Source organism: Cavia porcellus, unplaced genomic scaffold (assembly GCF_034190915.1).
Source record: "Cavia porcellus strain 051 isolate PalLab524CR breed Dunkin Hartley unplaced genomic scaffold, mCavPor4.1 scaffold_18, whole genome shotgun sequence".
NCBI lineage: Eukaryota > Metazoa > Chordata > Mammalia > Rodentia > Caviidae > Cavia > Cavia porcellus.
The window spans coordinates 57,613,508-57,635,838 of NW_026947501.1; the positions used below are offsets into that span (position 1 = coordinate 57,613,508).

Sequence of the window (22,331 nt, forward strand, 5' to 3'; positions counted from 1 at the left end):
GATCCTGCCTAGGCCAGGCATGACCTCTGGGTCTTTTTTCTAGAGACCCACCTTCACACCATCACTCCTAGGAGGGCACTGGGCAGAGGACCAGCCTAGGTGCAGACCCAGAGGCTGATGACCCCACAAGGCCAAACCTGACCCTCCAAGAAAACCATGAGGGCCATCTGCAGGGCATCCAGGGAGGACAAGGACAAGAGGCGTGGGAGTCCTGGGTGTTAGTGAGGCAGTTGGCAGTATTGTCTAGAAGGCCAAGGTGGGGGTCTATCAGGGCAGGGAAAGAGCCAAAGGGACAGCAGAGCTCAGGGATATTGGAGTTCAGTGGCACCTCTGTCTTGCCTCATGATGAACAGCTGGGCTATGAGCTGGCCCACACTCAGAAGACCTAAGTTGGGCAGGTGAGGCCTCTTAGACAGGGGATAGTCCCTAGCCTCAGGCTGGATCTTGTACCAGGTGCAACCTGTAGTGCTTACCAAGCAGCAGAGGGTGGGGAAGCCAAGAGGAAGAGCTACCCAGCATTGGGAAAGAGACTGTGGGTGCGCAGGACGGGTGTCTCAGAAGTGTGTCAGAAATCAGTTCCTCATCCAAACCACTCCATACATGCCTCAAAGACAGAGCAACAACATCAGGCTTCCCAGAACTTTACGAGGCAGGGAGGTTGGGCAATGGCTACATTCTCTTCCTTTCTCCTCAGACTTCTCCCAGTCTAAGCAGCTCCTGTGCAGGCCCAGCCCAGCAGACAGGAGGCATGGTATGTACACACAGCCCATCCCTCCAAACCAAACCCAACCAGCCTTCATCAGCCTCCCAGAGCTCTGTCCTTGTCCCTTTGGAGCCTTGGACCAGGGATGGGCAGGTCAGTGTTGTGTCTAAAAGTTGCAGGAAACAAAGGTGTAGAAGACAGACATGCCTGCTGCAAGCACCCAGCATTGTCCAGCATATCCCCTCTTGTGAGTAGTCTCCCTGCCTCACCCAAGTCATTCTCTCAGAGACTAGTTACAGCTGCAGGTGAGAAAATGGGGGCTGAGAGAACCCATTGCCCACAACAGGGACCCAGGTTGGGATCACCACGGTTCTTGGCATCAGAGCTAGGCTTCTGTGAGCTCCATAATGACAGCAGAACCAACCCAAGTTCCCAGGAACTTCCCAGAAACCAGGAAGACCCAGCCTCAGGTGACCCACCCAAAGCTAGTTACACCCCCATGCAGGGCCCAGAGCCAAGCCAAGTCCTGGTTCATCCCTGACCGCTCCAGGAGTCACTGCAGCACCAGGCCCCAGGCCCAACTCAGGGCTGAGTTCCCACACCCAGCCTGCAAGAGGGAGAATAGGGCCTGGATGCCCCATAGGCCTTCACACATGGGCCAAGCCTGGACTCCAGCCCCTGGCCTCAGTTTCCTGGCCATCCTACCTGCCTGCCTGAGCTGCAGTTCCCCTATCTGTGCTGGAGACTACACCTTCCTCATCCCTTGCAGGTTTCCGCACTCATGTAAAGAGATGAGAATGTGTGGGTGACTATAGGTTGGAAGCCCCTATTGCCTGGACCCCTGCAATTACTCTGAGTCTGAGAGGATGTAGAGGGGTGGCGAGTAGCAAGGGTGCCCCCCCCAAGGTGTGCTCAGGTGATGTGGTCCCTATCCAAGGAAATCTAGCCTGGTGCTGGGGCAACAGAATGGGTCCCGCAGGCTGGAGAACAAGGCCAAGCCAGGACAGGTCTTTCCCTTCCCCTACGGGCCCATACCGTGGCGTTGGAGCAGCTCAGTAGGCTGATGACCAACAGGAAGAGCCAGCGCCGCGCGTAGGTGCGAGGGGTCCCTGGCCCGCCCCTGGCGTCCTCGCCTGCCATCGGGCCGTCCCCGAGGTCTGCTGCAGTCCTCTGTCCGTCTCCAGGCGTCCCTGGCTCTTCCTCAGCGTGCCCCGCCGTGTCCTGCCGGTCTCTGCTGTCCTGCTCAGTCTCCGCGTTCCCAAGGTCCCCTGCTGTCCTTGTCCCGGCCCCCTCTGCCATGGCCAGTTCCCTAGGTCCCAGACCACCTCACGCCAGCCTCCTGACCTCCAGGCTTTCAGACTGTCCTTAAGGGTACAGGAAGAAGAGGGATAAGGTGATCGGCTCCGTCCCGCCCCCAAAGCAAGAGCCTGGTGACGCGCTGGTTAGTGGGTGGAGTCCGAGCCTTGGAGTGTCAGAGGCCAGGACTGAAGACCCTGCCATAGGCCCAAGGGTAATATCCCCTCCTGCAGGGGACACAGCTGCTCGGCTCGCGGGGATAGATGTGGGAAAAGGGGCCTGAAGCCACCCAGCCCTAGCTGAGTCTGCATTCTTGAAAGTCACAGGGAGAGGCCATTCTGGAATAGGAGGCTATCTTCAGTTTACAGACAGCCAGACCTGCTCAGGGGAGGAAGGAGCTGCATAGTGGTCCTGGGGAGGATGGAGTGCCTAGCCCAAGAGAGCAGGTAGCTCTGCATGCATATACACACACACACACAGCCAAGGTGCCATCTGGTTTCCTCTGCGAAAATGGGTGAGAGGTGGGTGTGGTAGCGGAGGGAGGTCTCCAACCCTTGGCCTGGCTGGCTCTCTGGTTGGGGGGAGGGGGGAGGCTGGAATGGGAGTTCCTCTAGCTCTTGCTACCCTGTAGTCTGGCCGTCTCCATCACCCTTGCCTTTTTCCCAAGTGTTCTAAGATGGGACACTTGTCAGACAAGCAACTGTGCAGCCCTAGGCTTCAGCATGTGTGCATAATCTTATGGGGCATTATGTGCCTGCAAGATGGAGTTGCCTGCTACAACCTCCTATGAGGACACCTCGAAGCCTTCTTCTCTGGCCTGGTGCTGTCTTTGCACTGGGACTGGGATGCTCCCAACCCCACCTGACAGATGGAAAGGGTCCACACTGTTTTCAGTATTGAGAGACCTAGCATATATGGGAGTCTGCCCCTCATCAGCTGCAGATAGGAGGTTTCAGAACTATCACCGCTGGACCAGGTGCACAGGGTTCACTGGGCTTCTGCCCCTACTCCCAGCTCTCACAAGTGGAACAGGAGATTTCAGCATGGCTGCAGAACATAAGACCAGCTCCCAACAATCAGTTGTGTTCCTGGAAACTGCACCAACATGGAACATTTGGAAGCCACAACTAAAGACAAAATACATTTAGTTACTTCAAAGAAATTAAAAACTTGGAAATAAACTCAGTATTTGTCTGCAGTACTTACCTAATACTAACAATGAACAAAACCATGGATGAGCTAAAGAAATGGACAGACATCCCATGTTCATGGATGACCAAAGTCAACACAGTAAAGTTGTCAGTTTTCCCTAACTCAACTTGCAGGGTTTTTTTGTTTCTTTTTGTAGTAGTACAGATTAGACCCAGGGCCTTATACTTTCTACGCAAGTGCTGTACAAGTAATCTACATTCCCAGCCCCTACTTTTATTGAAACTTTTTTTTAATTCTCCAACCTAACCTCAAACTTGTGCTCCTCCTGCCTCAGCCTCCTGAATACCTAAAATTAAAGGAATGCATGCCTTTAATGACTGACATGTAGGTTAAATGAAATTCTTATCAAAAGGTCCATGCATACTAGGCTGGGAAAAGATATTTATAAACCACATATTCAATTTATTCATGCTTTCTTCTCAAATCAAGCATGAAACTCATCTGATACATCAGTTGCAGGCTTGGGCTTTTATCTCTGAGAAATAAAAATTCATATTGACACAGAAACCTGTAGCCAAACCTGTGGTAACTTTATCTGTGATAATCAAAGGCTGGAAATCTCCCAGTGTCCTTTAGTAGGTGAATGGTTAAGCAAGCAGGACCTCAATAACAGGAAATATTACTCAGTATAAATGGCTATTAATACTTCCAAACACCTACATGCAACCCAGGCAATTGCACAGGATTGAAAGAAACAGCTCGGTCCAGGGATACTGTGTGGCTCTACTTGGTATGGCTGAATGTGGTTTAAAACATGTTCTTGTCTTCCTGGGGGCTCATGTGCTGGAAACTGGGTCCCCAGGGGCTGGTGTTGAGGTGGATGGAACATTCAAGGGTGGAGCCTGGAGGAGTCTTTAGATCATTTGGGGTGCTGCCCTAGGAAGCAATCATTGTAGTTCTTTAGCTCTCGTGGGACCCCAAGTTAGTTCTCAGAAGAGACTGTTTACTAAACAAAAAAGAGAGAGAAAGCCTGGTCCCTGCCCTTGCCCCAGCTTCCTGCCTTTAGATGATTTCTATTCTCTGCATGCCTGGCTATCAGAGTATCACCCACCATGACATCATCACAGGGCTAAGCTGATATGAGCACCAGGCCCCTGAATATCCAAAACCATGAGCTGTATTGGTCTCTGTTTTTGCAAAGTTATCTCGCCACAGGGACTTCATCATAGTAACTGGAAATGGAATAGCACACCATTTGTGTCACCATTTTGGGAAAGTAAACCTTGAGAACTGAAGAAGAGTCTGGGGATATAGCTCAGTGGCATAAGCTCCTGCCTGGCAAGTGCAAGATCCTGAGTTCGATTCCTAGTACCACACACACACACAGGTCTGGAGAAGAGAGTAGTGGTTGCTAGGGTTCAGGGTCTGGGCAGGCCAGGAACACCTGTAGTGATGTCCTGCCCCTTTACCATGGACATGGACACATAGCTGAAGTATAAGGCCAAGTGCCCGCACACACACCAAGCCTGAGGTAAACAGGGTGAGTGGGCAGGTTGCATCAATGTCATCTCATGCTGTGGAGTTGGCAAGATGTCACCTTGCAGGCTGACAGAAGGAGCAGGACCTCACTGTGCTGTTTCTTATATCTTTGTGTGAATTCATGATTATCTCAGTGTAAGAGATATAAGATTAAGAAATCCCACAGAATGGGAACATCACTCATTCAATGTGGCAGTTTTATTTAAATTTCAAGAAGTATCTCCAATATAAGTCTGAGCTGCTAGTCTTGAATTCAGATCTAGAAACACAGGCAGGTGCACACACCACCTACAACTCTAGCACCTGGCACACCTTTGGAAGGCCCAGTCTCCAGGTGTCCTCTGAGGACAACACAAGCCACCTGGCATCTTTTGGAAAATGACCTTCAGAGGCTTGGTCACTTACATCTGGCCAGTTTTCTGGCTACACCTGTGTTTCGGTGTCTTCATCTCCTTTTCTAAAAATCAAATGTGGTCTCTGTCAACACAAATTAACATGAGTCCCCCTGTGTTCTGTTCAATGCCAGAAAGTCAGGGGTGGAGGACAAGGCTACCGTCCTGTGGAACGACAGGAATGATAACCTCCTATGAGGTGACAGTCAGGGGCCCATCCTGTTTATTTGCTTGGCTTTTATCTGCCAAGGCTGTGAGGGCAGGCACCCCTCCACCCAGAATGTCTGGATCAAGAACTGGCTGGCACCAGGTCCTAGGTAAGAACCGGGTCCTAGGTAAAGGAGTAGGTGGAAGTCTTTTTGCCTTGGCCCACTCTATGCCAGGCCCGCCAGGCAAGCTCCTCTCATATGCCCACACTCCACATATGCCTGCTGATCCTCCCGGGATGTCTGGCTCTTGCAGCAAGACATACCTCTCCCCTCATGTCATGGGATAACACACCTCTCTTCCTCTGGATTAGCTGGTAAAACCCCCCATACAACACCTCGCAGAACAAGCTAAGTCAGCACAGGATGATCCAGACTCCAAAAACAGGAAGTGGCTCTATTCGCAAGAATATGGAAGGGACTGAGTGAAGGCAGAGTACTCACAAACCTGTGGCTATATCCTTATGTGTCAAGGGAGGGGGTCACTGCCACCCATGGTCCAGTAGCCCAAGTGGAGTAGGCTCTGGTGCCCTCATCATCCCCTTCTGTCCAGCAAAGGGGCTCATGTGAACCCCAAAGCTGAGGCAACAAATATCTGTAATCAGTTTGCTGCCCCCACCAAGGACTCCATAGGTCCCTCTGTCCCTGCCCTCAAAGCTGGGCATCTCAGAAAGGGGTTGAAGGGGCCAGTTTCCTCATTCGTGTGTCTGTGGTGTGAGATGGGCAACTTTTTTTGTGTATCTGTCGTGAGGTAGGATGGTGTGTGTGTGTCTAATTTTTTGTGTAGAGTTTGACACTCTTTTGTGTCAGGTATGTGTCTGGAATGAGACTGGTATCTGGTGTATGTTCTTGCATTGTTAGGCTATGAGTTTTGTGTGCAGCTTAAAATGATGCTTAATTTTTTGTGTATGTGGTGTAGGGTGGGAGATCAGTGTCTGTCTTGTGTATATATGTGGTGTGCAATGGTTTTCTATTTTTTGTCTGTCTGGGACAAAACAGGAATCTCATTTTTGGTGACTGTGCAGTTGTAACAGGTTTGTACTGTTTGTGTGTGTGTGCATGTGTGTGGTGTAAAGTGGGATCAGAGCTTGGAAGGTCCTGGGAATGTGCTCTCTCATGACTGTATGAACCTATAACTGCTTTGTGCATGTACACAAACATAAGACACAAGACCTCTGGACCAAGCAGCAGCCAGCCTCGTGCTGTCCCTCACCCATCTCACAGATACAGGTGGTCCCAACACATGTATATTAGTATCTGTTTATTGCCAAATGTTTCACTTCATGGATATACCACATTTTATTTATCAGTTGATAGACATTTGGGTGTTTCTACATTGGGACTGCTGAGTACTGCTACTCTGACTGCTACATATCTGATTCCATATAGATGACTGTCTTTATTTCCTGGCTCTGTGCCAAGGAGTGGGATTGTAGACTTATATGTTAACTTCACATTTCACCTTTAGAGGAAATGAGAACTGTTCAAACCAGTTCTATATCCCAACAACAACTTGTAAGTCCCAGTTTCTCTGCATTCTTACCAAAACTCATTTTTGCCTCTTTTTAATTAAAGCCATCCTAGTGGGTACAAAGTGGTGTCTTGCGGTTCTGATGTAGACCTCCCTAGTGACTAATGACGTTACCATCTTTTTATGTGCTCACTGGCCATTTATGTATCTTCTTTGAAAAATTATCTATTCAGATCTTTGTTCATGTTAATTGCAAATTCATTTTTTCATTGTTTAAAAAAATTTTGTTTTGCTTTGTTTCGAGACAGGGTCTCACTACATAGCCCAAGCTGGCCTTGAACTCACTTTGTAGTCCAGGCTAGGCTCAAACTTGCAGTGATCCTCCTGCCTCAGTCCTGGCCCATCTTTTCATTGTTGAGTCATGATCCTAGCACTCTGGGGAACTAAGTGGTCTACTTAGTGACTTTGCAAGATCCTGTCTCAAATTTTTTAAAGAAAGGGCTGGGATGTAGCTTGATGTAAAGGCCCTGGGCTCAATCCCCAGTACCAATGGAAAATAAAGGGGCAAAAAATCACAAGTGCGAGACCCACCTGGGCAATGTATTGAGATCCTGTCTCAGTAATTTAAAAAATAAATATGAAGGCCTAGAGATATAGATTAGCAGTAGAATGGTGGTGCCTACCACATGCGAGGCCTTAGGTTCCATCCCCAGTAGCTTGCTACTAAGTAAACGCCTTATACCCCAAAATCCCCCATAATCTGTATTTCCCCTTTGCTCATAGTGTCTTTTGAAACAGGAAAATTTATAATTTTGACAAACCTAATTTATTTGTTTTCACTGGTTACTTAAGCCTTTGGCGTTAAGTCAAAGAAACTGTTGCATATTCCAGGGTCAAGATATTATGAGGGGCTGGGGACACAGCTCAGGGACACAAGATCCTAAGTTTGATTCCTGGTTTAAAAAAAAAAGATTTATGACTATGTTTATTCTTCTAATACAGAAATGTTTCCATAATTTTATCTTCTACATTTAGGTCTTTGATCCATTTTATTTAACTTTTGTAGGTAGTAGATATTAGGAGTTTCATTCTTTTGTACAGGAATATTAGGTTTTCCCAGTAACATTTGTTGAAAAGCAATATTTTTCTCCATTGAATTGTGTTAGCATCCTTGAAAAATCCACTGGCTGTGGATGCGGGGTTTATTCTGCTCTGTCAATCCATGTATCCATCTTTATGACAATGCCACACCACTCTAACTAACCCTGTAGCTGTGCACTAAGTTTTGAAATCAGGAAGTAAGGCTCTGCCAATTTTGTTCTTCGTTTTAAGACCATTTGACTATCTGGGTTCCTTGAACTGCCATATGAACTTTAGCATCAAATTTCAATTTATTGTCAGTTTCTACAAAGAAGCTAGTTGACCTTTGGTATGGACTGTGCTCAATGATTATTTTGGGGCATACTGGACCTTAAACACAATGTCTCCCCCGTCTATGCACATAAGAAGTCTTTCTATTTATTTAGGTCCACACTAGTTTGGTTTTGGAATATATTTTAACTTTTATACATAAATTTGCCTTTTAAAATTAATAGACTTTATTTTGAGCAATTTTAGGTTCACAGAAAAATTAATCAGAGTAGAATTCTCACATACTGCCAATCTCCAGCCTCTACTCACATTTCTGCTATCATTTACATTTGGTACCAGTGTAGAGCATTTGCTTCAATTGAACTGATATTGATACACTGTTACTAAATAAAATCCCCAGGTCTTTGGAGGAGGGGTTAAGACAGGGTCTCATTATGTTGCTCAGGCCGACCTAAAACTTGGACTGGTCCTTCTACCATAGCCTCCCAGGTGCTGGGATTACAGGTATGCATCACTGTGCTGCCTAAAATCCCTGATTGTTGTAGGATGCACTTGTCTGGGTTAGTTAGACCCTAGGGAAGGCACCAGCCCTCCTTCTACTTCCTTTTCAACCTATTATCTCCTTTGCATACCTTTATTGTCTTTTTTTTTTTTCTTTTTGTACCAGGGATCAAATTCACCGCTACAGGCTTGCAAGGCAGGCGCTTATGCCACTGAGCTAAATCCCCAGTCCCTTGCCCTAGGTTTTTGCTTACAACCCAGGATGCCTGTTCCCATGTTTTGCATTTCCCACAGATGGATATGAAACCTAACCATGGTCTGCAGGATGCGGGGTGCAGAGCATGCAGCTAGGACTCAAATCAGGACTTTCTTTGGGAGAGGATTTGAGGTGAGAAAGGGGAAAGAGGGCAAGAGGGAGAAGCAGCTTGGCTACTCCTGCAGGAAGTTTTGCCTATAGCTCCCCTCTGCCTTGCCAGATATGTGGCAGGAGGCAGTTGGGGCAGATCTTGGCTCCCAGGGACACCAGGGCAGAAAGACGTCTGAGCCTCTGTGCATTTGGTTCCAGGTTGAGTTTCTGGCAAGACTTCCTGAGGGTGCTGATGGTGTTTGCTTCCATAAGAGCCACAGAGACAACCACATGTCCCTGGTGGGCACCACCCACAGCCATTACTTCATGTGGCTACTTTAACTCCATTATTTCTTGTTCACTTAATGCTGGATCATTTATGGAGAGAAACCTTCACCTGCTCAGCATGGAGGCAGAGTCTGTATGAGAATATAAACAATTGACAGCCTCCACTCTCCAACAGTTTTCCTTGAGGAGCTGGTTCTTCCAAGTTCTACAACACCCGCTGACTGGTTTTTTTTGGGGGGGGGTACTGGGAATCGAACTCACGACCTCATGCTTGCCAAGCAGCTGCTTATACCACTGAGCTAAATACCCAGCCCCCCAAAAAAACATGGAACGCTTCATGAATTTGCGTGTCATCCTTGGGCAAGGGCCATGCTAATCTTCTCTGCATCATTCCAATTTTACTATATGTGCTGCTGAAGCAAACACTGGGTTTTTTTTTTTTTTTTTAAACTGCACTGCACATTTGTATTTGCCCCTGTGGATGTGTTTTGTTCTATGCTATTCCCATCCTTGTGACAGGCGTGCCTGTCTTTCTGGCAAGCCTTTGAGGAGGTATCTATCTTTTCATCTGATCCTCCCAGCTCTAGAGGGCCCAGCACATGGTCTGCAACCCCTAACATTGTGTTACCCTGGTCCTGTTTCTCAGACATGTGGGTAACCAGCCTCTCCCCACAGGCCATGCTCCTCTTCCTGACCAGGGATACTACTGCCTACTTCCCTGCACATACTCACTGTCTGAATCTCAGCAGACCCTCCTTCAAGACAGAGCTAAGTTATCTGGAAATACTCTGATCCCTTCCAGCCCTCCTGACTGTATCTGACTGAACAGAGCAGTCTAGTTTACTATCCACTGCTAGAAGCATGCTGACTGCCAGTGGGCCATGAGGGCTTCCTGGGTCAGTGGGCACACAAGGACATTGTTTCAGTTACTTTTATCTCTTTACTGGGACAAAATATCTGATGCCCCAAAAAAAAGGAAGGAAAGGTTTACTTAGCTTATAGTTTTTGGAGGTTTCTCAGCTGGCTCCCAGGCAGGGTGGTGAGGTTAAGAGGCAGCTGTTAATGACAGCAATAAATGACAAAAGCAAAAAAGGTCAAAAGGGAAAGGCATCCCTCAGTCCCTGTTTATACTGTGTATGGCTACCCACCCCTAGGTGGGAATAGCACTCACACTGCCAATCCCAGCACTAGACAATGAACCAAACACAAACTCTAGATTCAGCCACCTCTATGACATGAGCCTTTGGGGAGACATTTAAGTGTATGTTTTACCATTGTTTTTTGTTTTGCTTTGATTTTTGTACCGGGAATCAAACTCAAGGCCTCATGCTTGCCAGGGAGGCACTGCGCCACTGAGCTAGATCTCCAGCCCTGAGAGGACATTTAAACACAAACCATAACATGCCACCCCTGGCCCCCAAAGACTCATGTACATCCCTTACATAGAAGACATTTAATCTATCTCTTAAGAGTTGCCAATGTCCTAACAGTTTCAGCATTGCTGAAAAGTTCAAGTCCCAAGTTTCCTCCAAGATCTAAGCAAACTCTTAGTTGTAACCTCCTGTACAAAAAAAAAAAACAAAGTTAAATACTTCCAACATACAATGGTACAAGACAAACATTAACATTTAAAAAGCTACGAACTGGGGGATATAAAGGATTAGAACCAAAACAAAATCCATCAAGGCAAACATTAAATCCTGGAGTTTCATACTCAGCATCTGAAGCAATCTGGTTGTGAGCTCCAAAAGGTTGAGTGACTCCACTTCTGGCGGTTGTAGCTCCCATGGCTTTTCTCTTGGGCTGGCTTTACTCCCTCCTTGCAGGTTTCCTCAGATGATCCATGTTCTTAGCTTTTCCATACTTTTGGGTTTTCCATTGTACCTTTGGCTTTACATTCACAGTTCCACACACTACCTTGACAGGGGCACACTGCCTGCCTGGCCTCCCAGGCCCTCTGAAATCAGGGTGAAAGCCTTTTAAGCCTCAGAACTAATACATTTTGCATGTGCTTAAAACCAGCACCATGTGAATGCTGCCAAGATCTGCTACCAGCTGGAGCAGTAGCCAGGTTTTCCTCTCTTGGCTGTAGGGAGTAGAGTGCCAGGATCACTGGGCACTCTGAACCTGATTCTGAGGAACAAATTCTCTATGCTGCCTCCATTCTGGAACTTGGTGCAGCCACTGACATTTTGGAACCTCATGTGGCTGCTGCCACCACCATTCTAGAACATGGCACTCTGCAGCTTTCTCTTCAAAGCAAAATCTTTCACTTTTGCAGTTTTGAGGCTACAAAGCATGGGGACCTACTGCTGCTTGCAGTCCAGCTTTACTGGAGGTTTGTTTTGTTTTGCCTTGTTTTTTTGGTACTGAGGATCAAACTCATGACCTAGTGCTTGGCAAGCAGAGGCTTATGCTGCTGAGCTAAATCCCCATTCCTTTATGGGAGTTTTTTCCTCGACCAAACTCACATTTCAAATCATCCTGCTGGACTCTTTGCTCCTGATTCACAACATAAATCTGGCTAAAAGCCCCCAACAATAGCCATGCCACTACCTCAACATTAGACTGCCTTGAAATTTCTTGTCAGATTAGTTGGTCCACCACCCTTAATCTCAGTCTCAGGCCAAGTCTCTGGACATGAGCAAAATGCAGACAAACTTTCTGCCAAGCCATAATACACAGTTGTGGAGTCCAACTACCAATGCAGTACTTTCCAGCAGAAATCTCCAGAGCCTGGTCTTTATTGGCAGGCTTTCTTTCTTTTCTTTTTTTTTCTTTTTCATTTTTATCGGTACCAGGGATCAAACTCATGACCACCTGCTTGCAAGGCAAGCGCTTATGCCGCTGAGCTAAATCCCCAGCCCCTATTGGCAGGCTTTCTATCAGCCTTCTGGTCTTCTGAGCTCTGACCAGAATCTCCCATACAGAACAGCCTAAGGTGTTCCAGTGTTACTCCTTCAGGGAACATCTCTAAACCTTTCAAAAATTCTTCCCACAAGCCATTCCCAAAGGCTCTGAATCACATGTCAGGTACAGTCACAGCAACAACCCCACTCTTGGTACCAAATTCTGTCTTAGTTACTGTTCTCTCATTGCGGAGACAAAATACCTGATCTCCAAAATGAAGGAAGGTAAGGTTTATTAAACTTACAGTTTTTGGAGGTTTCACTCCATACTCAGCTGGCTCCCAGGCAAGGTGGTGAGGCTAAGGGGCAGCTGTTCATGCCAGCAACAAACCAGAACAAAAAGAGGAAAAGGGAAAGGCACACCTCAGTCCCTCCCTTATATTGTACCTGGCTACCTACCCCTGGGTGAGTGCAGCACTTGTACTGCCAATCCCAGCACTAGACAACAAACCAATCACAAATACTAGATTCAGCTACCTCCACAACTGCCCCTTTGGGGGGGGCACTTAAACACAAATCATAACAGACACCCTACCTTGGCTCCAGCTGTGTGTCCCTTAGGGCCCTATCTCATCCCTCTCTCAGGGGTCAAGGCCTTCATTGCCTGATGTCCCATCTGAAAAATCATGATTTCTTTGTTTGTTGTAGACAAGGTCTTGCTATGTAGGCCAAGCTATCCTCAAACTCATGGTGATTCTTCTGCCTTAGTGTCCCAAGTACTACAAATCATGATTTGATCTGCTTTGTCCAGTGTCTCAGTTGCTTGAGAGGGTATAACTCAGTTTTCTTGTCATTGGGACAAAATACCTGACACCCACAATTTAAAGGGAAGGTTTCAGAGGCCACAGTCCATGGTTGTTGATTCCAAGGCAGAAACTGCACAGCAAGGAGAAGATACTCAATACATCATAGCCAGGAAGCAGACAGGGAGAGGAGCTGGGGACAAGGTCATACCCCACCCATAGCAACTCACCTCCTCTGACCAGACCAGTACAGTGCCCCCATGATCCAATCTTCAAAAGTTTCATTTTTGAACACTTGAGACTTCTAAGGGACATTTTAGATCAAAACTGTAACAGGGTGACAAGGACCTTGTGTAGATGTGTTAATTACGTGGTAAGCCTGGAGCTTGGCCTCCACCCGGCTCTGTAATTAGTGCTGTCACCTGAGTTTTGTTTTCCTGTTTGCCACTCTTGTGTTTCACAGGAGGACTTGATTGAAAATTCCTGCTTCTGCCACCATCTTCCCCAAATCCACAGGATTTTCAATATAGGCAAATGGACAGCATATTCAATATTGTCCTTGGCAGACACAGCACCTGGCAAACCCTCACCCACCCCACTTCTGGGCTATGTCCTGCTGAAAATCACTTTAAAAAGTGTGGTGGCATCTCTTCCAAGTGTAGGTGCCCAAGATGTGGGGGTTTTATCACTTATATAACTGATCACACCTAGGGGGTTACATGAACAGTTTTTTTATTATAAATTATGCTGCAGTTAATGGTCTTGTGCCTGCATTGTTTTGTTTTATTTGGTTTTTGGTGCAGGGGATTGAACTTACAATCTTGCACTTGTCAGGCAGGTGCTATGTGTTTTGTATTTTTGCCAGTGCACGTTTGGGACACATCCTAGTTGAAAACTGCTGCTGGGCCAAAGGCTCAGTGCCTGTGTCACTTGCTGGATACTGCCCAGCTCCCTCCACTCCCAAAAGCAACTGAGTTCCGTCTCCTGACAGTCTCGCCAGTATGGCAACAGTCCAGAACTAGGTTTTCACAAGCATGTAAGGCCAGGAGAGCACTGAGGCACACTGTGGGGGCAGGGAGCAGCTGGGCCAATGCCCAGAGGGGCAATCCCTGCTAAGTCAATGAGCACCCAGGTGAGAGTTTGGGGCAAGGAGTGCAGCCTGAGGGGCAGGGTTTTATAGGAGTACAGCTAGCCTGAGGGGCAAGGTTTTATAGGAGTCACTATTCTATAGTGAAAATGGTTTTGGGGGCTGTGTGGGTGAGCTCTGTTGCATCAGTTCTTGGCCACGGTGGAAGTAGGGCTGGAGAGAAGGTGCATCCCAGAGACCTATCCTTAGAGCTAGCTGGTAGAGTTGATGGCCTCCAGGAAAAGCCAGGAGTTGCTATATGGAGTGGAATTCTCTAACCACATCCCAGCAGAAGGACAAGTTCTAACCTCGTTGGTTCCAAGCAAGCCTCATAAAAGAGCTGCTGGGCTGCCGTAGAGGCAGCTGCTCTCTTGGCCCAGGGCCCTCTTGCCAAGCAGCCTTCTGTCCTTGGTAGTCTCCCTCTAGCGGGCCACCCATCAGCATTACCATCAGAGCTCACAGAAAAGAGCAGCCTCTTGGCCCCGCAACAAAGCCACAGAGCCACAGCTGGTTGCCTGCGTTGGCACCCTAATGCTTTCAAACATCTCTTGTACATCTGCACTTTCTGCCTTGCTCCCTTGAGCCCACTACCCACCGTGAATCCACTGTGCATTCTCATTCCCCTGTCCCTAGGCCATGGCTAAGGACTATGATCCCCTGCTGAAGAACGGCTGCTCCTGGACTCCAGAGTTCACGTCAGCACCTCTGGGGTCACTTTAACGACCATCATTTCCAGATGTTACAATCATAGACGCTTCACTGAGCCTCACCCTCACGGGATTCCAGCTCCTGGGTCTCACATAGCTGTCCCGCGGCGCCAGCGAACCCTCCTTGGCCTCGGCCCCCCGTGGAGACCCAGACCAGCTCACCACTGTCTCCAAGGCCAACACGCATTTTTCCCTGTTGTCCCTCATGCGGCATGGATGTCCGGGTCGGGGCTCACAGCTTGAGCGTGCATCTGCACCTGTCTGCCCGCGATGCTCAGCACACTTCTCAGGTTCTCGAGATGAAGAGAATGCAAGTAGCTAGTGGCTTCCGTTCAGGAACCTCTCCCAGGGCCAGCCCCCCGTGGCCCAAGGCAAAGGCCCCCAAGTCTGGGGGTGCAGCGCCAACAAGTTCGCTGGCACGAGGCAGTTCCCTGGTGACCACGCCCGGCCCCGAGCCTGCGGGTTCCGCCTTGTTCTAGATCACGCCCCTTTTGTCCCGGCCTTACTCTTGTAACCACGCCTCCGGACCTCGCCCCGCCCACTGCGCCCCACCAACTCCATCTTTTCAGTGGCGAGCAGCCCCCATGCGCCTGCGTCCTCTGGCCCCACCCTGACCCCGCCCTCCTCAGGCTCCGCCCCTTTCCGACCGCCGGGTGGGAGCCGTGCTGCATATTGCGCATGCTCCAACCGCGGCGCCCCCGACACGGCGCTCGGCTCAGCTCGGGCATTTCCGCCTCTTTGTTTTAAACTCCGGACGGCTTTTTTCTCCTCCTCTTGGGGGGGACCGGGAGGGAGCGGCGCCCCCTCCCCCTCCCGGCGAGCCCCCGTGTGCGCCCGCTCGCCCGCCGCCCGAGACGCAGGTCAGTGAACCCGCCCCGCCCGGCCTGGTCCCGCGCGCCCGCTCCTCAGGCCGCGGCCTCGGCCCAGGTCCGGCGGAAAGCTATCAGCCCAGAGCCTCTCGGCGGGCTGGCGGGGAGGCGGGACCCCGGGAAGGAAGGACCCCGACGAGGCTGGAGCCCGACCTGGGGGCCACGGAGGCAGGATCCAGACCAGGAAGGACCCGGACCCGGGAACCCCGACCTGGCTGGACTCTGAGAAGGGCAGGACCCAGACAAGGCGAGACCCCCAACAAGGCTGGACCGGGACCAAGCAGGATCCTGGACCAGGGAGGACCCTGGACTTGGCTGGTTCTCGACCAGGCTGGACTCCAAACTACTCTGGATCCTAGACCTGGCAGGACCTTGACCAGGGCTGAAGTGGGATCCCGGAGTACTTTTGACTAGGCTGGAATTCAGGAGAGCAGGACTTTGGAAGGGCAAAAACCTCGGGCCAGGCAGGACCCCAGGAAGGGCAGAACCCAGGAGCAGGCAGGAGCTGTGGAGGGCACTCACCAAGGAAGGTCAGTCCCTGAGACTGGTCAGGGCCCACGCAGCACTGGTAACTGGGAACGACAGGTCCATGGGGGAGGGTCAGGCCCCTGGGCCCTTGGGAAGTGTCATCAAGCAGAGCTGGACCTGAGGACTCGTTAGGTTCCAGAGAATGCAAGGACCTGAAGGGGTCCAAGTCAGGATAGGTCACAGAAGGGACAGGATGGCAGGACACAGGGAGGGCTGGGACCCTGGGACAGGGCTGTGGAGAGGTTGATACTGTGAAACAAGCCCTCTGGGAGAAGCAGAACCTAGTCCTAACACAATCCTCTGAGCACTTTTGGGACCCTCAGGTCTTTTTATCCCTGGGAAACTGAGACTTTGAGGTTACACTATGAGGAAGGCTCCTGACATAGAATTCTGGAAATTCTGGTGATCAGGAACCCAGAGTGTCATCTGGGATCAGGGTCCTGTCAAGGAGAATCTGCATCAGAGAACACTAAGACACACCCTGAGCATGGGGGCAGGGGTCTGAACAACTAAGAAGGCACTGAAAATGCCCTGAGCCTGTGTCGCTGGCCCCCTGTATCCCTCTGCTATGCAGGGTCCGGCATGTGGGAATTCTGGTCACGTGAGCCCCACAGGTTCAACACCTGCTGTTTTTTGCAACCCTTGAGTACCCCAACATTATGAATTTCTGAGTTGGCTCCACAGACTTTAGAGGTACCTGGGCAGGGATCTGGGACCAGCTGCAAGGCAAGGTTGGGTTTCTCCTTTTGACCTCAAGGGCTCCAGGTGCCCTATTCAGAACTTTGTGGTGCCCAAACCCAGGAGCTGTTCCTGTACCTCTTCTGCTGAGCTGTGGGCTTCACCTGCCTATGCCTCAGTCAATATCCAGCACCTTCACCCTCCTGTCTCACTCCCCTCCTACAAGGTCCTAGGGAGCATGCAGTGTCCAGGGAACTCCCTGAGTAGACAAGACTCTCTGGGCCCAAACTTGGGGCAGATGGCCCACAGCCTGAAAAGTGGAGGACTAGGCTGTGGGGTGGCAAGTTGGCATCTTGACTCCCAATCTGCTCCAGAGAGGAAGGGAAGGCATTAGTGGATCTTAGGGAACAGTCTTTGTTTCTCTGAAAACTTCAAAGTGGCCTTTTATCTAGAGTCTGCCTGTGTTTTCCTTTGGTTGCTAGTAGTCATAGAAAAGTAGGTGGAGATGCTTCATGAAGTATTAAGATCTCACAGAGTGCCGCTCTTGATAAGGGTGGGCTGACCCTGTAGGATGTGTTTCCAGAAAGCAGAAGCCACGGGACAGGATCCAGTCCAGCCCCCAGAGTAGCCTGCCACAGGCATCAAGGAGTGTACTGATCGGCAAGTGGACAGCTAGCAGAGGTGTGAAGGGCAGGCAGCCACTGGGCTCATCAGGAGTTGGCACTATGGTAAGGCCTGAAGCTCGGCTCTCAGGATTCCCAAGAGGGACCCTTGAACTGGCCAGTTTTGGATTTTATTTCTTAGTTCCTGAACTAAGTAAGTTAGTTCTGAACTAACTTAGCCTGAACATAGTCCTGAACTATGGTAAGTCCTATGGTAAGTAAGTTAGTTCTGAACTAACTTAGTCTGAACATAGTCCTGAACTATCGTAAGTCCTGAAGCTCTGTGCTCTCAGGACTCCCAAGAGGGACCCTTAAACAGGCCAGTTCTGGATTTTATTTCTTAGTTCCTGAAGAGAAACAACTTTTTTGTTTGTTTGTTTGTTTTATGAGACAATGTGTAGTCCAGGCTGGCTTTGAACTCACTGTATAGCATAGGCTGGCCTCAAACTTGTGACAGCTTTGCCTCCAGTGCTGGAATTACAGGTGTGCACCACTACACCCATTGAGAAATCACTAGATTCTATAGCACTGTCAACCAAATGGTACCCCTGAACGGGCCAGCCTAGAAACTTGTATTTCCAGATGTAGCCACACTTGAGACTTGTGTGTCAGTGCTTACTTCTGAGTTAATTTCTTTCTTTTGACATCATTTACTGTTTGTATAATTTAATTTGCTTTGTGAAGTTTTGGAAGAGACCAGAAATATTGTGTTCAATATTGATTGATTGGGCTCTTCAATTTCTTCTTTGTGGATTTTAAAGGTGTGAATAGTATGGAGTGGTTGTATATATGTTGCAGTGGAACAAATCACCCCAAGATTTGGTGCCCCGTGCCAGCACCAATTGTCACCCTACATACTCTGTGGGTCAGGGACACAGGTCTAGTCTGGCAGGTCACCCTGCAGTCACTGTAGGTCAAGGACCCAGGCCTGGCCAAACAGATTACCATGTAGTCTGAGACAGACCCAGCTAGCTAGTCAGGTCACCCTGTAGTCTCTGCAGGTCAGGGCCCCAGGCTTGGCCTGTTGGCTCACCCTACAGCAGCCTCTGTGAGTAGAGCCCTATGATACTAACTGGGTGCCTCATCTGAGGTCTCCAGGGGCAGAGTGCCCATCCAGGCTCCTTTCTACAGCAGTCAGCTAAAGACCACAGTTTCTCTTCCTGGGGCCTCGGAAAGGTAGCCAAGGGGGAGCAAGTGACAGAGCCAGACATTGACAAGAAGGAAGTCAGTCTTTACAACCTAACCTAGGAGTGGGCCCCATCACTTTGCTGAATTCTCTTTATTAGAAGTAAGACCCGTGGCTCCTGTGAAGAGTAGTAGAGACCCTGAGGGGCGAGCATACCAGAAGGAGGGGGACTTGCAGTAGTGTTGTGAGCCTGGCTTTTGTCAGGTCAGAGGTGCTACATGGCCTGCACTCATGCTGTGAGCAAATCAAGAGTGCATGTAGAGAAATGTGTTCCAGTAGTCCTACTGGTCAAGCTGTGCAGGTTCTTTAGATTGCTGTCATGGCAGAGATCATTTCCATGCATGGACTCTGCAAATGAGGAAAGATAAGTTACAAATAGAAAAAGGTAACCTAAGAATTAACTGACCACCTAGAATACTATGCTAAGCCACGAGACCTCTCCAGATTCAAACAGTGGTATGTGGTACTGAGTCCTCTGACCCTAGGTCAAGGTCCCTTAATGTTATTCCTGCCACTTATGTGGTCCCAAAAACTGCTTTGTAAGAACTTTTTTTCTTAAGCATTTTTAATATGTGAAGAAAGAGTACTAGTACATTTTACTTGTGCAATCGGTTGTGTATGTCCTCTCTGAAATAGTGTACGAGACATATGCCAAGCTCCTGGGTAAGGGTGTAGGCCAGGGCACTCTCCCCTCCCTTTTTCTAGACCTTGAGAGATTCCACTCAAGATCACAGGGCTGCTGGTAAGGAGGGGATCCTTTGCCTTTGACTGGAATTCTTTGTTTAGATTGTTTGATTTTGATTATAAAGCAAGTTTCATGTGAGTCTTATTCTGTTGCCCTTTATTCATTGGCAGAGTTTGTTTCATTTATGGCCTTGTCATGTTCAGAGTTAGATATAAAGTTGAAGGTATGATTTTTCTTTTCATTTGAAATATGTTAAGACTTAGAGACAGTTCCCTGTTGTCTTACTATCAACCTTTTAATACCTGTGGTTAATGTGAAAATGCTGCACAGTCCATCCTGCTTCCAAAATGAGCTCTTCTTCAGTTCACAAGTTGATGGTTTGTCCTTAAATTTTAAAAATGTAGGGTCCTTAAAAAAACAATAACAGAATATTTTTCTGATCTACCAGAATCAAATCATGAGAGCCAGAACCCCAGGAGCAGCTGTGAGTGCTGCCCCAGCACTCTTAAGGAGCCACCCAGTGAGGGCCTGGGGATTTAGCTCAGTGGCATAAGCGCCTGCCTTGCAAGCAGGCAGTCGTGAGTTCAATCCCCGGTACCGATAAAAAGGAAAAAGACAAAAAAAAAAAAAAAAAAAGGAGCCACCCAGTGCACCAGGAAACTCCCAGCTGCCCAAGTGTGTCCTTATTGGCCCATGGTGAAGCCGATTTGCTTTTTTGAAGAGAAACTGTTAGTGTTTAGGTAAATGTAGAAGGTGGAAGTTAATTGGGTTTTTTTGGGAAATGCATTGGTATTTGCTTGACCTTGCTATCTTAACAGCAAATCCCAGATGCTTCCTAAGCACACAAAGAGTAGAAAGATGTCTACAGATGCCTCAAAGCCCATTATTGTAAAAGTCCTCTGTGGGTCTTTTAGAGCCTCATGGGGTCCTGGGGCCCATGGATGCTGGATGGGTCTCATAGGGTTTTAAGTGTCCCACATGTCCTGCCTGCTTCATCTTCTGCTTCCTGAGTAGGGCCTGGCCAAAGTAGGAGCTTTGTGTCACACCATAACTAAGAGCTGATTATGACTGTTGCCCACTGTGGCTCTGCTCTGAAGACCATGCATGTATTACCTGATTTGATTGCTAAAACCATCAAAATGCTCCCTGATCACCATCTTAGCCATGTGTGAGAAAGGGGTGAGGCACTGGCATGCCAAGAGGCTGGGGCAGAGAAGGTTGAGCTCTCTTTTTATTTCAAGGGGCTTTATTTTACTTTTTGGTTCAAATGTTTACAAGAAATAAAACACATAAAAACTGAAAGAATTATGCATTGAGCATTTGCTGTGGTCTGAACATATGCCGTCAGCCAAGCTCACCGATTGGAACCCTAACCTTAACATAGGGACCTTATGAGTGGGCCTTTGGGAGCTGCGCCTTCTTGAAGAGGATGAGTGCCTTATAAAAGACACCCAGGCCCACTTTCCTTGTGGAAGCACTTGAAGCAACCTCCAGCACTGAGAAATTCATTTATGTTGTTTGTGAGCCACCATTTTGAGGGTATTTTGTAGTAACAACCCTGACAGATGAAAAAGGTCCCCAACACTTGCTTCCAGAAACACAATTTTCCGTTTGTATATTTGCTTAATCTTTACACATCTTTTCACTATTGTGAAGTCTTAGAGCAGCTGCATACAGTGTGGTAACACCTGAGGTAACTTAGGATCTGAAACAGTAGGAAGAAGGTGGACAGGTGTGTCATTTCCTCAGCTAGTTTCCAGCTAGATCTTCTGAACAGATGTTCCTTAGCAATTTCCCTGAGCCAGATACATCAAGCCTGGCCACAAAGGACCATGTGCAGTGAGTTTTGAGTCCTGGTGTGGGATGATATCTTCCCCTATCGCCACCATGCTCAGGGAGTCCTGGTATGAGACTGCATCTGTCCATCCTGACTACTCAGAGAGTCCTCATGGGGGATGTGTTTTGTCGTTCCTAGCCAAAGTCAGGTAGCACATGGAGAAGCCATTGCAGGTGGAGTATTTCTGTTCTGAGAAGTTTTGAGCCCAAGGCTGGTAGGTTTTCTGAAAGGACGGATTCCCTTCCAGGACAGTTTGCCACTAGGAAAGGACTTAGCACCCAGAGTAGGGAAGAGGTACAGGGATGAGTCCAGGGCCCCAACAGGCTACCTTCCTGTGGTGGCTAAGGCAGCATGCAGAGTGCCATTTGCCAGTGAAGCCCAGAGTACTGTTGATTAGCCTTTTAGGTACCTCTGCATCCATATTCCAGACCTGGAAGGACCAGTCTCAGCATAAACCTGTGATTTGTCATGGACAGGGTATGATGCTGCTTTTTCAGAGAAGGTTTTAATCAGCATAATCAAGTTTGCCATCAGAAGTTGACCACAGGCCTCCTAGAGGACAGCCATCTTGGAACATCTCCCATCATTAGCCATGGGGGGAACCTGCAAGGTTCCTGGGGACACGAGTGAGAGAGAGGTGGCAAGTCAGGTCCTCAGCCAATGTGTACCCATGGCTCTCCTGTGTTGGCCACAAAAGAAGATACTATTGTCTCAACAGTATGGTGCTGGAAGTATTGATGTGGATGGGTCGCTGGGGCCAGAAAGTACAGCTCCTGCCTCTGGGACCATCAAAGCAGCAACGGCCAGTCCAAGTAGAGGTCTGTGACTGGCTATTTACTTTGTAAAAAGACTCATTCCTGTGTGTGTGTGTGTGTGTGTGTGTGTGTGTGTGTGTGTGTGTGTGTATTTGGTACTACAGATTAAACACTGAGTTACAACCCAGCCCTTTTTGTTCAGTTTTTATTTTGCATGGTGTCTTGCTAAGTTTACCAGGCTGGGCTTGAACTTGGAAGTGCTCCTGCTTCAGCTCCTCTGTGTTCAAGGATAACAAGTGTGCATCATCATGCCCAGCTCTGCTCGTATGTTTTTCTTAGAAACTCTAGTGCTGGCCTAGGCTCCATGTACTGGCTTGGAAT

At 48.6% G+C, this 22,331-nt stretch overlaps 2 protein-coding genes and 1 non-coding gene across 12 annotated transcripts in view; 1 reads left to right on the plus strand and 2 right to left on the minus strand.

Annotated features, from left to right (window-relative positions):
- The window catches only part of Slc49a3 (solute carrier family 49 member 3), a 26,898-nt gene extending 11,624 nt beyond the window's left edge, over positions 1-15,274 (minus strand). For 2 of the 9 annotated variants that reach the window (XR_010040824.1, XM_063230039.1), the window contains exon 1: positions 1,739-15,273. Coding sequence is in view for 7 of the 9 variants with exons in the window: in XM_063230039.1 (XP_063086109.1) it covers positions 1,739-2,002 (264 nt within the window). In the remaining 2 variants the exon portion in view is untranslated. Of the gene's footprint in view, positions 1-473 lie in introns of all 9 variants that reach the window. The other 7 variants (XM_063230035.1, XM_063230038.1, XM_063230040.1 and 4 more) reach the window with 7 other exon arrangements.
- Positions 9,585-9,691, minus strand: LOC111755500 (U6 spliceosomal RNA). The gene has a single exon (XR_002790050.1). It is a non-coding gene; the product is annotated as a U6 spliceosomal RNA (small nuclear RNA).
- Positions 15,275-15,410: 136 nt separating the features above from the next.
- The window catches only part of Pcgf3 (polycomb group ring finger 3), a 52,960-nt gene continuing 46,039 nt past the window's right edge, over positions 15,411-22,331 (plus strand). The window contains exon 1 of one of the 2 annotated variants that reach the window (XM_063230043.1): positions 15,411-15,610. The gene's annotated coding sequence lies outside the window, so the exon portion shown is untranslated. The remainder of the gene's footprint in view (positions 15,611-22,331) is intronic. The other variant, XM_003465050.5, reaches the window with a different exon arrangement.